Here is a 14628-nt window from a genome sequence, read left to right as displayed (position 1 = left end):
ATACTACGTTGTTGGGCCCATTTATCGCATACCAGGGATCATGGATCAGTTTGAATACATCAGAATACTTGAAGAGGTCATGCTGCCTTATGCTGAAGAGGAAATGCCCTTGAAATGGGTGTTCCAACAAGACAACGACCCCAAACACACCAGTAAACGTGCAACATCTTGGTTCCAGACCAACAAGATTGACGTTATGGAGTGGCCAGCCCAATCCCCGGATCTTAATCCAATAGAAAACTTGTGGGGTGACATCAAAAATGCAGTTTCTGAGGCAAAACCAAGAAATAGAGAAGAACTGTGGAATGTAGTCCAATCATCCTGGGCTGGAATACCTGTTCACAGGTGCCAGAAGTTGGTTGACTCCATGCAACACAGATGTACAGCAGTTCTCAGAAACAGTGCTTATACAACTAAATATTAATTGATTCAAAGGAAAGCAAAATCTTCAAACATTTTTCAGTTTATATAGTGAATGTTTGAGTTTGTAAAGAAGAATACAAACACTGCTATTGTTTTGAACAGTCTAATATTCACTTTCCTTCAATTTTTTTAGAGGAACAACACAAATTTGATATATTTTTCTTCATGTTTTGATTTGGAATAGAATGTATAGTGTTCCCAATGCATTTGTGTGTATGGAAATAAAAGCTATTAGAAGGATTTTGAGCTTTATTCACTTTTTTCAACACACTGCTATTATTTTGAACACAACTGTAAGTGCCATGCGATGCTACAAGCACCAATATTAAAGACAAAATCAGTGTCATGGATGGACTGTATCTGTAGCTGGCAGTGGCAGGGTGACAGTTTCAGTGAGTGGAGGATGATGGTTCCACACTCTGACAGATCCCAGGCTGGAATTCCCCAGACAATGGGGGGAGATAAAATATTGCAACAGCAGGCAACCCAGCCCACACACAGAACTCCTGAACTGAGCGATCCCACACAGTGACAGATCTGACACAACACACCACCACAACAGACACAGATCAGCAGGCCCAGCAGGCACTAAAAGAGAAGTATGTTGGATCATGATGGTGATGGATGGCTGGCCAGGTGACACTCACACAGACATGAGACATCAGAGTCAAACAATACCTTCCTCTGCAGGCTGTGCCGCCTCTGCTGATGAGTTGAAGGAGAAGGACTGGCACTCCACAGTAATCAGCAGTTGCCAGCGGGCTTGCAGTGAGGGACTGAGTCTGAGAGGAACACTGGAAGGAGCAGCACCTCAGCTGCTATACTGGCCCCAGACACCTGAAATTTACCCTTTCTTCCTCCCCTCTGCATCCCTTTCCCTCAGCTGAAGGATCATTCATGATGTGGCAGCATCCTACACAGAGTGCCAACCTGTGCTGCACCCAGGCGCCCCTTAGATGGCAATGCACCATAGGCGGTTGCCTAGTTTGCCTAGTGAAAGCACTGGTCCTGACCATCAGCTCCCACTGCTCTCAATCACAGCCAGTGAGGAGTGAGCGGGGGAAGTGGCTGTGTCTCACTCTGTGTGTCACTTGCTCTGGGGGCACTCGTGTGTGTGCTCACTCCCAAGATCTGCTCTGTGTGTCTCCCTCACTCGCTGTGATAGAGGAGGGGCCAGGAGCGCTAGCGGGGGACCTGAGAAGGAGGATCTGGGTTGCTCAGAGCAGGTACTGTAAGTATAACATATTTGTTATTTAAAAAAAACAAAAAAACAAAAAACAAACCTTTAAAGTCGAGAAAAGAAATACTTTTGTCTGAAACCTATACGGTGTAAGCCTAACACAGCCTAGCACAGCAGCAGAAACATTCATAAAGTATATATGAGGGATTAGCGCTACGCTATCTTGACACGGTAGCAGAAAAATTCATAAAGTATGCGTGGGATTTTCACTCCGGTGTATTGACACAGCAGCAAGAAAAAAAAAAAAGTCCTAAAGTGTATGTGGGATTAGCTCTGTCAGTATAGCTCAGTAACATAGATGTTTGTGAATAATGTATACAGTATGACAGGATCCTTTCAGTATAATAGCAAAACGTGATATGGATTTGTGAGCTCTGAAATAGAAAAAGTGGATGTCTGTGACAGCATGATCATGAATTATATATCAATGAAGGACTGCAGAAGGGAAGCTGTATGCTTTTGTACTGCGAGGGGGACCAAACATGCGATAAAAAGGAGAAAGGGAAAAAAGGGAACCATTTGGAGGTGACATTCGGGTCAACATATGCAGCCATTTGAATAAGCAGCTTTGCTCAGAGGAGTAAAAAAAAAAAAAACACACAACTGACGGGTGTAGTGAATCAGTCTGAAGTCTCCATTGGCTGTTATTATAATCCTTGTTATTGGTAGCTGACATAGGAAGGAAGGCGAGTAAAAGAAATATCCTTCCTGGTTTCTATGGCAAGGCAGAAAAGGTCAGAGTGCTGAAATAACAAATGTTTACTGCGTTCAGCAAGCTTGGAAAGTACAGCTCTGGGCTGTGTGGGAGCTGGCATGGCTCTGCAGAGTGACACATTTCTCTCCATAGGCTGCTGGGGAAGGAAAGATGGCAGGGGAGCTGTACACCCCCTGCTCGCATTTGTCTTCTGGCTTCATCACAAATGCTATGCTGTACGCTTTACAGGGATGTCCTGGATTATTAATGGAGGGATGGGGAGAAAGTAAGCAATATTTAAACAACCTTATAGCCAGAAAGCTGTGGACGATGGAAAAAAAAAAATTCAATGTATTGCGCAAAGGAGAGAAAAAGTTCATTTGGAATTAATAATACATAGGGTTGTGATGATGTGCACCGTACTGCAACCTAGCTGCTATAAAGTGCAGTGTGATCAGGGAGATGTATATTCCCATCGGTTGCTATGCATTACGGTATACTTCACCTTATTAAAAATAAATGGGAATTCTAATATTCAGGTTGTTTGGAAGTGTAGTAAAGATTTGAGTAATGATTCTATTTTATGTATAGGTTTATCTGGGAAGCCTGCACGCAGGTATGACAACACCGCCGCTGCATTGTAATGTCAAGTGACGCATCTGGCAGCGTCAAAAAGGTAATGTTTTAAAATTGACACAAGGTAATAGGATGAAGCAATACAGAGAAATGCATGGGTGGGAAACCTGCATGCTGTTGCAGAACTACAAGACCCATCATTACTCCATCAGACTGTCAGTCTTGCAATGCCTCGTGGGCAGTGGCGTCCCGAGGCAGGTGCGGGGGATGAGTACTGCTCCGGGTGACACCTATCGCACGGGGTGACACCGGACCCGCTCCACGAAAAGGTAGGTTGTAAAGGAAGCCGACGATCCCCGCAGGATGGATCGGATCCATTCTGTGGGGTTCGTCAGTTTTCTTTACAACTTACCTTTTCGTGGAGCGGGTCCGGTGTCACTCCGCGTAGGTTGCATGCCAATGATCCTCGCAGGATGGATCAGATCTGTGGATTGGGGAGCATAATGGATCAGACTCCAATCCATTATGCTCCAACCGCAGATCTGAACCATCCTGCGGGGATCGTCAGCATACAACCAGGTGCGGACTGACCATTTGGAAACTCTGGCACTGCCCGAGGGCCCGGGGTCAGTAGGGGGTCCCATGAGATGCCTCTGGTACCTTTCTCATAGGCATTTTTGAGTTTGGGCAAGGACACAGGGGCCCCATGATCCCCTATTGCCCGGGGGCCCCATGAGCTGTCAGTCCGCCCCTGCATGCAACCTATATGAGGTGACACCAGACCCGCTCCACGAAAAGGTAAGTTGTATAGAAAGCCGACGATCCCCACAGGATGGATCGGATCTGCCGATTGGGGAGCATAATGGATCGGAGTCCGATCCATTATTCTCAATCCACAGATCCAATCCATTCTGCAGGGATCATCGGAGGGGGTGTCACCAAGTGTTATCGCAGGAGGGGACACCTACCCTAGGGACGCCCCTACTCATGGGACAAGTGCAGTCATGCTTGTAACTGCCAATCATGCCATGCCTCATGGGAAATGTAGTTCCACAACAGCTGGAAGGCCGCAGTGTGCCCGCCACTGGTCCACAGCCTCTGAAGTTTTTCTTTTACATGGGTGGAGAGAGCCCAATGCTATGAAAAATGATCACATCTCTATACTTGGGAGTGACAGGTGTTTGCGTACAAAATGAATGACAGGCTGGAGTCTGGAGCCTGTTTCTTTGTGCACAGGAATGGATTTGTGTTCCTTGATGCTCATCCATACCTGTACGTAAATGAAAACTCAGATGTGCAGTTACCAGTGTACAGCCACAGTCTGTATGATTTGTAGAGGCAGCTGTATGCAAATGCCCATCACTACCAGACTCCATCACTGGGTGCAGATTTACTGCCACAGGCACCTCATCAGCGGTGTGACCACTGAGGGCTACTTTCTGGTACACCCACACAGATATCACGGAATCCCTGGGTTGTCAGGTTGCCAGCTGAACATCCTTCATCTGACTGCTGATCCTTCAAGAGCCTGTTCGGGAACATCCTATCTCCTGGAACCTTGGTATCTCCAGGATTGGTGAGTGGGCAGAAGCCCACCTTTAACATTACATTCAGAGACACTGCATGCAGACACTTTTACCGCCCCCCCATTTTTCCACATCAAAGGCCTTTTGCTGGGAAACCCCTTGTTTATTCTATCCAACCTTGCTGGTCGCCATTGCTCAGCAAATTTCCTTGGGACCCTTCGTAGCTAGCTGAAGATTTCAGACCTCTTACTTCAAGGACTCCTACACCCAAAGGAATTAGTCTACACAATCTCTTACCGTTAAATTATTTATAACACTTGTTGATCTTAAGGGGGAATTCTTATTGAGGTCTCAAAAGTCTTATCTTCCCCTTCTTGTACCTGAGGTCATATGCTTTCTTAACCACTTGGCGCCGGCAGAATGCAAATGTGCGGCCTCCCGGCATCTGGGCCTAGACGCCGAGCGGCTGCACGTTTGCGTTCTATTAACAAAACACATATGTGCGGAGAGCATTCGCCCTGCGCACTCCCAGCATGCACGTTCGCTGCTCACGGAAAGGTCCCGATCTCCTCTTTTGATCGGGACCTTTCCCGATCATGTGAAAGAGAATCACGGCGGTCATATGACCCTAAAACCCCACCCCCCGACTTCTGGAACCCTTGAAGGGCCGGGAGGCTCCAGCGTCAAGGGTTTAAAGCCTGCTTGCTCTTACCACCAGACTCACTGGAGTTTCAATTTCACTGCATATCTGTGTAACTCTGTTTAATGCGAAATCCTGCAATTTAGGGATTACCCTCGGTTTACATTTTTGTTGACATAATAATCTCTAGTAAAATATTATCTTGTAATCTCTACTATTCTTTTTGATGTCCTTTCCACCTAATCAGGTGTCAGAGGGGCTGAAGTTGTTCTTGGGGTTGAGGCACAGAACAGGGAGCCCAAAATTACCAAGCAGCTCCTTTGGGGGTGGTGCTACCTAAATAAAAGCTCAGCTGTAGAGTTACTAGTGTACTGCCACAGCCTGTCCTTGATTTGTACTGGCAGCTATATGAAAATAACTGTCACTCTCAGGTGCAGAGATGTGCTTGTTTTGTTACGGTGTATGGCTCTGTGAGCCCGTTTGAATGAAGGTTCACACACACTTGATTTTATGTGAACTGTCATTTGCTAGGCGCAGAGAGCTATACACTTAGTCCTGCAGCTCTGTGCAGCTGCAGATACAATTGTTTGTGTATATGAATGGATGTGTGCCCCTAGAAGTTTATCCATTCCTGTATGAAAGTAACCAATGTACAGTCACAGCCTGTCACTGATTTATTGTAAAGAAAACAAACAGAGGGTGCACTAGCCAACTTACCGTAAAACACATTTTTATTGATATAAAGATGATAAATATTATACTCACAAAGGACGAGTACGTCAAGAGCTCATCATAAAAAAACAGCACTGTCCTGTCCACACTGCATTGCTTCACACAATAGGAACCCTGGACCTCCAACATTCTAACGCATTTCGAGGACTTGCCTCTTCCTCAGAACCCTGAGATCCAGGGTCCATCTTTATAGCAATAAAAATGTATTTTAACCACTTCAAGTCCAGACACTTTTACCCCCTTCCTGTCCAGGCCAATTTTCAGCTTTCAGCGCTATCACACTTTGAATGAAAATTGCGCAGCCATGCAACACTGTACCCATATGAATTTTTTAGCATTTTTTTGAGACAGATAAAGCTTTATTTTGGTGGTATTTATTCACCACTGGGATTTTTATTTTTTTTGCTATATAAATGAAAAAGTCCAAAAATTTTGAAAAAGTGTTTTTCTTATAAAATTTAGCAAATAAATAATATTTCATCATAAATCTTGGCCAAAATGTATTCAGTTTTTTTAGTAAAAAAAAATAACCCAAATTAGTTTATAACCAAAAATTATAATTTAAAAAAAATTTTTTTTCCTTTATTTTATTTTTTTATTTTATTATTTATGTTTTTTATTACATACTGTCACCCTAGCACCATGGTGACACTGTACTACTTGTGGGGGGTGATGGAAGATTTTTTTTCTTTTTTTTTTACACTGATTGCTTTTACAGCCTTTATGGGTGTAAACGCAATCATTTCTCCTTCTCTCTGACTGCATTCTTGCAGCCATTGAAAAATACTGGGTGAGCTGTGATTGGTCACAGCTTGTCACATGGTACAAGGCTGTTGTGAATAGCCTTGTACCATGTGACCTCTGTGATCATTCACAGATTTCACAAGTAGTAAGCAATGATGTCAGAAGTGACATCTTGCTTACTACTCTGCATGTGATCACTGATTGGCCAATCAGTGATCACGTGATCGGGACCTCGCACAGAGGTCCCGTACGACGGATTGCGGTGCTGCACGCTCCCAGGGAGCACGTACAAGCAGGGGGCGGAGAGGCCGTTTATAAATGGCCACCCGCCCCTGCATTGCCACCCTCCGGGAGGTGGTTAAGGTAATGCGCTAGGCCGGTGTGCCCTATGTTTCTTTTCTTTGCATCCAGTGTTTTTGGACTTCCCCAGTCCTTTGAGGGCAGCAAGGCGTGCAGCAACCAGGACGGAATTATAGCCTTTGTCGAGTTCACCCCCAAGTGCAGGAGTATTTGTGTTTGTCATTGATTTGTACCTGTCACTGTGTTGTGTTGGTGTGTGCAATGAGAAAAAGTACTGCATGCTGTACTTTTTCTCAGGGCAGTGCGTTGAGAGACAATCCACTGCCTCGCACTGTGTGACGAGCAAGTGAACTTTGTGACAAAAAAAACAGTGTGATCCGCTGAGCTGTACTGAGCTCAGCTGGATCGCACTGCACACCAGCTGCTGTGCTGCAATGCAGTGGCTGGTGTGATCCAGCCCTGAGGGTTCCCATACACTTTATTTTATGTGAACCCTCACTTATACCATGGCTGCAGCTGTACGCTGGTAACCACACATCTGAGCATTTACCTTGCTATGGGGAAGGATGTGCACCCCTAGATGCTCATCCATCCCTGTACACAAAAAAAGGGCGATAGGGCAAAATCACATTTATATATACACACAGGATTTTGTATTTCCGGGTAGGGGGTGTACGTGTGCCCTACCCGTGCCACCATTGGCGGCTACAGCTTTCAATCACTGGGTTCCAGCCGGAGATTCCCGCTGGCACCTGGTGATTGCTGAGGAACTCTGACAGGGAAGATGTCTGTATGTAAACAAAACAGATCTCCCCCATCATCTCCAGCATAGCAGCGCAATACAAAGCAGTATGCTTACACAGCAAAACACAGCTCACAGTTAACCGTTTGATGTTAACCCCTTCCTGCCCAGTGTCATTAGTACAGTGTCAGTGCTTTTTATGAGCACTGATCACTGTATTAGTCAGTTCCCCCCGCAGTATCATGATGCCCACCGCAGTCCCGCTAAAAGTTGCTGACTGCCGCCATTACTAGTATACGTGTAATATATATATATATATATATATATTAAAAATTACAGTATATATACCGCCATTTGTAAACACTATAACTTTCATGTAAACCAATAAATTTACACGTATTGGGATTTTTTTTGTAGACATGTAGTAGAATACATTTTGGCCTAAATTTATGATGAAATTTGATTTTTTTTACATTTTTTTTTACTGGACATGTTTAATAGCAAAAAGTAAAAAAATATAGGGGTTTTTCTTCAAAATTGTCAGTACTTTGTTTATAGTGCAAAAAAAAAAAAAAAAATACGCACAGGCGATCAAATACCACCAAAAGAAAGTTCTATTTTTTGGGGAGAAAAGGAAATAAATTTCATTTGGGTGCAATGTTACATGACCGCACAATTGCCAGTTAAAGTAACGCAGCGCCATATCGCAAAAAATGGCCTGATCAGGAAGGGGCAGGGGGGTAAATCCTCTGGATAGCAAGTGGTTAATACAATTTCTTGTTCTGTAACCGGACTGTTTATTTACTCCCCACACCACGCTGCATCTATCCACACACATGCAGCTTGATTGGACAACACATAAGGCACGCTTCTAAGGGAGATGATTGACAGCAGCTTTTTAGGTGTTGCTTCTGGATCAGCTGTCAATTGCTTCCCTTGGAGGTGGAAAGGTGTGTCTTGTGTTTATAGTCCAGGTTGCCAGTACGCATCAGCATAGGCAGCATCTCCACTTTGAGCAAATTTTATGAATGTAGGAACACAAATGCAGGCCAGCACAAAGAATGATAGGTAATTCAGATTTGTAATAAGTGACATTGTGAGGAAGTGCCTTCAAACATGGAAGTTTGGGGAAGCGGCGCATAGGATGCGGTTGTAATTACACACAAAAATGTAGCTGTTTCTGAACTTTGTGTGAAGACATTGTTTAAATGAATCTATACCAAAGTCCACAATACATATATAAATGTCTTGAAACTCAAGGGGCTAAACTAATCTTGTGGTCGTAGACCAGCCTGATAACTTTTACAGGGTTATGAGGGAGCCCCATGTACTTGTTTGGGGGTTTTTAAATCATTTTCTATCAAAAAATGCAGATTTTATTATGTTTGACAAATGAAAACATTGCTCCAGAAAGGGGCAAAGTGGTTGAGATACAACAAGCCCCATCACCAATTCAGTCACGGGATGGCACGTTGCCTCTGGAAAACAATAAACGACACCCTCAGAGCCCACATAGAGTTCCTTAGAAGTTCAAAGACACAAAGAAGTCTACTACTGAAAATGCTGACTCCTGATTAACCCATCATTGTAATAGGGGGCCTCACTAACCATGCGTTTACATACCACGTTTATGAGCATTTGCGTTCAGAAGCGTTTTTTAAAGATAACCTCAGGAGACCTTCCAAAATGCCCAGAATGCACTGAAAAACAGTAAAAAAAGTAACTATTTCAGACATTTTTAGAGAAATAGAGAGAGCAGAAGCAGAGAGAGCAGCATTTTTTGAGATTAGCTGTCTTTTTTTGTGGTGTTTGGATGTGTTCCAGCTCATTTCTATTGCAGCAATGTCTAATATTATTATTATACAGTATTTATAAAGCGCCAACAGTTCACTCAGCGCTGTACATTTACAATGGGAGACACATACATATTTTCTTTCATGTGAAACCTCAAAGTATGGTGTACCAGGTCCATTTGAGTACCGGGAAAACGCTTTGCATGCATTTTTCATGATGAAAAAAGGCTCTGGCCGCATCAGGAAATGGAAGAGTTAAAAAAAATTTACAAACGCAAATGCTTATAAACGCGGTTAGCCGCTTGGCGTTTGAAACGCTGATAAAATCTACTCCTGAACGCAAGTTTGGTGCGTTCAAAAAAACGACTGTAAACGCAACTGCCTGTAAACGACTGTAAATGACATAGTGTACATGAACACATAGGAAAGCATTAGGAAAAGTTCAGGGGCTGCTGAAAAAAAACGCAGAAAAGCTCGTAAACGTGTATTTATCAGCTGCCGTGTACATGGAGCCTTAGGGCCGTTCACACCAGTGCATTAGAAAAGGCAATATGCTTTTTTTTAAAAAACCGCATGTCATGTTTTTATCATGTTTTTAATGCATTGTGTTAAAATCAACACAAGACAAGTGCATTTTATGTGTTTTGCAACCTCAGTGACCTGCTGAAAATAGATATGCGACACAAAAAACACATGTTGCATTTTGGTGCGTTTTCGAACACTACTATTGCTTATAATAGAAGGTACATTTTTAATGAAATGTGTCTTAAGATTCTGCAAGTAGGACTTTCCAAAAGTTCAGCACACAGATGTGAACATTATCATATCATTTAAATGGGACTACTTTTCATGCACTTTAAATGCGCTGGTGTGTTTTAGCATGCTAAAAATGCACAGGTGTGAATGGACTATGAGAGATGGTACAATCAGATTGTACCGTGTGTGGGGAGTTTTAAGGTCTCCCTGGGCTTTGTAGATGGAAACTGACTTTAGAAGTTCCAGCTGTTGCTTAGAAGTATCAAATGACAAATAATTACCAAAAATATTGTTTAGATGACTTTAAAAAAAAAAAGAAAACTATTTAGACTTTCTTGCCTTCAACATGAAAGGGTCCCCTTTCTGCATACCCCATTCATCCCTGATCCATATCTGTAATATTTCGGTAAGCTGCACACTCAGGAGGACATTAAAATCTTTCCTATGATGTGCAGTTCTAAAGCTTTGCTTTGCTAATTACTTTTTGCTATTAAGGCTTCAAAGACGCTGCTAAATACTATACTTGTCCTAAAGAGGGTTAAGCAAGCTTTCTCAAAAAGCAATTTGCAAGTGAGCGGTTCGGAGTGACCCAGGGCAAATCCTGATCCACCTCATCCAGCGTGCTTATAAGCAGTTATTAAATGTACTACACTCTGTGACTGTGTTGTTTTAATGTCATTTCATAGGACACGATGAACCATTTAAATCTGTCTTTTGCGGCCTGTGGATTTCTTGGAATATACCACTTGGGGGCAGCATCTGCACTTTTAAAACATGGTCAACAAATGTTGACTACTGTCAGGTGTTTCGCTGGAGCTTCCGCAGGATCCCTGGTTGCAGCAGTTCTACTAACGGCTCCGCACAAGATCAAGGTATTTGCTGAACGTTTAAACAGATTCATAGGAATTCTAATTATTATCCCTTGAAACAAACATGTCATGTTTTTGCAGTAAGCATATATTTTTAGTTATTATTGCAATTTTCACCTAAAGCAAATGGTTTCTAGCATTCACTTTGCAGTTACATTAATATTGTAGTCCTCCTTACCCCTAGACCTCCTTGTCAACCTTAAAGTGGTTGTAAACCTCAGACATGAAATATGAACAGACCATATCCCTCTATAGCGTGTGCTTGTCTCAAAGTGTTACTAAACCCACAACAGTAAAATCAGTCTGTATATGCAGTAAAGCATGCTTGTTATATTCACTGCGGAAACTAAGGGGTTAATCTTCTGCATTCTGTAAAAATAATGTTTTATCCTGTCTTCTCTGATCCTCCCCTTCTTCCACAGTCCCCAATCCATCTGCTGATAGAACAGAGCTTTGGGGGCAAGCTGCACATGCTCAGTTTGGTGTGTATTACTAGAGAGGTTTTTTTTTTTCTTGGGAGAGTGCACAGGGCCAATAAGTACTGTACAGACAGAGGGTCAGGGGTACGCAGCCTCTTAGGAAAATCAGGGGAGAATGAAAACCCCTACAAGCTTTGACCAGTGCTCTGCTGGACACTGTAGAAGTCTCAAAGCTGCTATATACTGCTGATGAGAAAAGGTATTTAGCAGTTTATATTTACTAAAATAATTGCACTTCCATGTTCTGTGTACCGTGGGAGACCAGATAGAGCGAATTCAGGTTGCTGGGTTTAGTAACACTTCAAGATCACTAAGGGGGTTATTTGCTAAAGCTGTAGAGTGCAAAATCTGGGGCAGCTCTGCATAAAAACCAATTAGCTTCCAGGTTATATTGCCAAAGCTTAATAAAACAAGTTGAAGCTGATTGGCTACCATGCACAGCTGCACCTGATTCTGAGTGCACCAGTTTAAGTAAATTCCCACCTAAGTGTCATTTCTGTCTGCTGATTCATTCCTCTGCTAACAGCATGATTCACTTCTGACAAGTTTTCCTGACATCAAGAGAAAAATGGAGGGACCTTCAGCAGATTGACAGCCTTGGCTCTGCTCCTGTGAACCGTGAAGAGGGGGGGTGGGTCTCTTCCCTCCAGCTCTCAGAATTCTCCTCACTGAGCTCTGAAGAGTGTAACTTCAGCTCTCCGCCCCCTTTTTTCTGAACTCTCAGACAAGCTTTTTAAATTCAGCACTATGAACAGATGTAGAGAAGACTGCAGATAACCAGGTACAACTTTATATAGGAGGATTTGTTTCATATCCGTGTATCACCTGAAGCCAGTCACTTCACTGGGTATATGTAAGGGTTTACAACTAGTTTCAGCTTACAACTAGTTTCAGCTAGTCATACACACTTTGATTTCTTTTCTTCAGGTGATAAATCAATTGTTTTCCCAATTCATGTTAAGCAGCATGAATGGAGGAATGTCAGCCATTGGCTATTGCAGTATATTTAAACCCTCACCTTGTAAAACAACCCGTTCAGTTTAAAATACTGTAGAAATGACAGGCAAACATTTATGTATAGACAGAAATCATTATAAATACCCTTTGTCCCCTTTTTATAAGTGATCACATAATCTATGCTATCAGCTGCATAGAGAGAGGAGGGTGGAGAGACAGCAGTACAATGGCCTTCACAGTGAATGGCTGTGCAGAGGGGGTGTGTCAGGACAAGTCTGCTCATTGCAAGAGAGCAGGTCGAGTTCCCAGCATAGCTAGAGAACTGACCATGCTGTGTTCTCATGTCTAGCATGGTCAGTTTTTAATAGGAAAACAGAGGGACTGGCAGGGACACCAGGGATTTCACACAAAGGAAGCAATACCAAAATCACAGGATACTTGGTACAGCAGGCACATATCAGGCATATAAAATGCTGGATTTACATATTCTTTAATGCTGAATACCTGAACAGTGCTTACATCTGATTGGATGCAAGGCCTATTTGGCAAAGAATTTTCAAATTGGCTCCTTCAACAAAAATCTACTGGGGTAGGGGAAGGGGTGGACTGACAACTCATGGGGCCCCCGGGCAATAGGGGATCATGAGGAACCTGTGTCCTTGCCCAAACACAAAAAAGCATATGAAAAAGGTACCAGGGGCTAAAATTGGAACAGTGTATTACAAGATCGATGTTTACATGTCCCTAATCCAGGGATATATTGGTTCAGTGGGGATAGGTCAATATAAGACTGGGTTGAAAGACACTAAAAAAATAACTCTGAAGCTGATATAAAAGACACAAATGAATGCAGCTCTGTTGTCCTCAGGCTTCATTTATATGTGCAGTTGGAGGGTGGCAAAAATGTGCAGTTGAGCCCCGCTGACAGCTGAAGTATTAAAGCGTGTTTCACTACTAAAATACCCCATGACCTAATACTATAACTCGTGGTATTTTAGTAGCTGAGCGACATCTTACCACATACTCTGATGCACTAAGATACCGTTCAGTAATTGTTGTTCGTGTTCGAAGTTTGCGGTCGAATATTCTGTAGGTTCGACTGTTCGACCGCGAACCGAACAGGGGGTTGTTCGACCTATCACTAGTGATCATAATTTGTTTGTATACAAGGAGAAATGCCTAATTGATATATTGATTCACATATAAGTTTGGATTATCACATACGCAGTGCAACAATATTAGTTTAATGTCATTGAGCACTTGTCTTTTTGCTTTTTTAAGTAGCTGTGCAACTTTGGAGTTTGTTACTATTGTTATCATTTTTAGCACTAAGCACAGTTTTATATATTCATAATTTGCTTGAGGCCTTAGAGCTGTTATAATATATCAGCCACACTGGGAGTTCTTTGTTTTCAGTGAGTAGAACAACTTCTAGTCATGCACTGTGAGGAAGAATAGCAAATTATGACTGTTGTACAGCACTGCAGAGCAGGAAGCAGTGGTGTATTTTGGTTTTGTGCTGCCCTAGGCAAGACTAAAATCGGGCATTCCTCATCTAAATTTGTCCCTCTCCTTCCTTTTTAAGAGCCACCTCTTCAGGACAGGAGCATGATGGAGGGCAGTGTGACATGGGGGGGGGGATCGCGGGACAGGAGGGGGGCAGCGTGATGGGGGATCACAGGACAGGAGGGGGGCAGCATGACGGGAGATATCAAGACAGGAGTAGGCCATCGGGACAGGTGGGGGGTAGCAGGACAAGAGGGAGGCAGCGTGATAGGGGAAGGGCAGCATGATGGGTGGTGGGGAGGCAGAAGGATGGGTGGAGGGCAGAGGTATGGGAGGGGGGCAGAGGGACAGCTGAGGGGCAGTGGGACAGGAGGAGAGCAGAGGGACAGGTGAGGGGCAGTGGGACAGGAGGAGAGCAGAGGGACAGGTGAGGGGGCAGTGGGATAGGAGGAGTTCAGAGGGACAGGTGAGGAACAGTAGGACAGGAGGAGCGCAGATGGACAGGTGAGGGGGCAGTGGGACAGGAGGAGCGCAGAGGGACAGGTGAGGGGGCAGTGGGACAGGACGAGCGCAGAGGGACAGTTGAGGGGGCAGTGGGACAGGAGAAGTGCAGAGGGACAAGTGGGGGGCACCGTGATGGGGGGCATGGGA

The 14628-nt window shown here is 43.7% G+C and overlaps 1 protein-coding gene across 8 annotated transcripts in view; it reads left to right on the top strand.

Annotated features, from left to right (window-relative positions):
- The first annotated feature begins 2343 nt into the window (after positions 1 to 2343).
- The window catches only part of PNPLA4 (patatin like domain 4, phospholipase and triacylglycerol lipase), a 142638-nt gene continuing 130353 nt past the window's right edge, over positions 2344 to 14628 (top strand). For all 8 annotated transcript variants that reach the window (XR_016313166.1, XR_016313165.1, XR_016313164.1 and 5 more), the window contains exons 1-3: positions 2344 to 2397; positions 2949 to 3033; positions 10853 to 11038. Coding sequence is in view for 5 of the 8 variants with exons in the window: in XM_089680280.1 (XP_089536406.1) it covers positions 3001 to 3033; positions 10853 to 11038 (219 nt within the window). In the remaining 3 variants the exon portion in view is untranslated. The remainder of the gene's footprint in view (positions 2398 to 2948; positions 3034 to 10852; positions 11039 to 14628) is intronic.

This window comes from Staurois parvus, unplaced genomic scaffold (genome assembly GCF_062004578.1).
Source record: "Staurois parvus isolate SC_StPar_1 unplaced genomic scaffold, SC_StPar_1.0 ptg000238l, whole genome shotgun sequence".
NCBI classification, from domain to species: domain Eukaryota; kingdom Metazoa; phylum Chordata; class Amphibia; order Anura; family Ranidae; genus Staurois; species Staurois parvus.
This window is presented reverse-complemented; position numbering and strand designations above follow the sequence as displayed.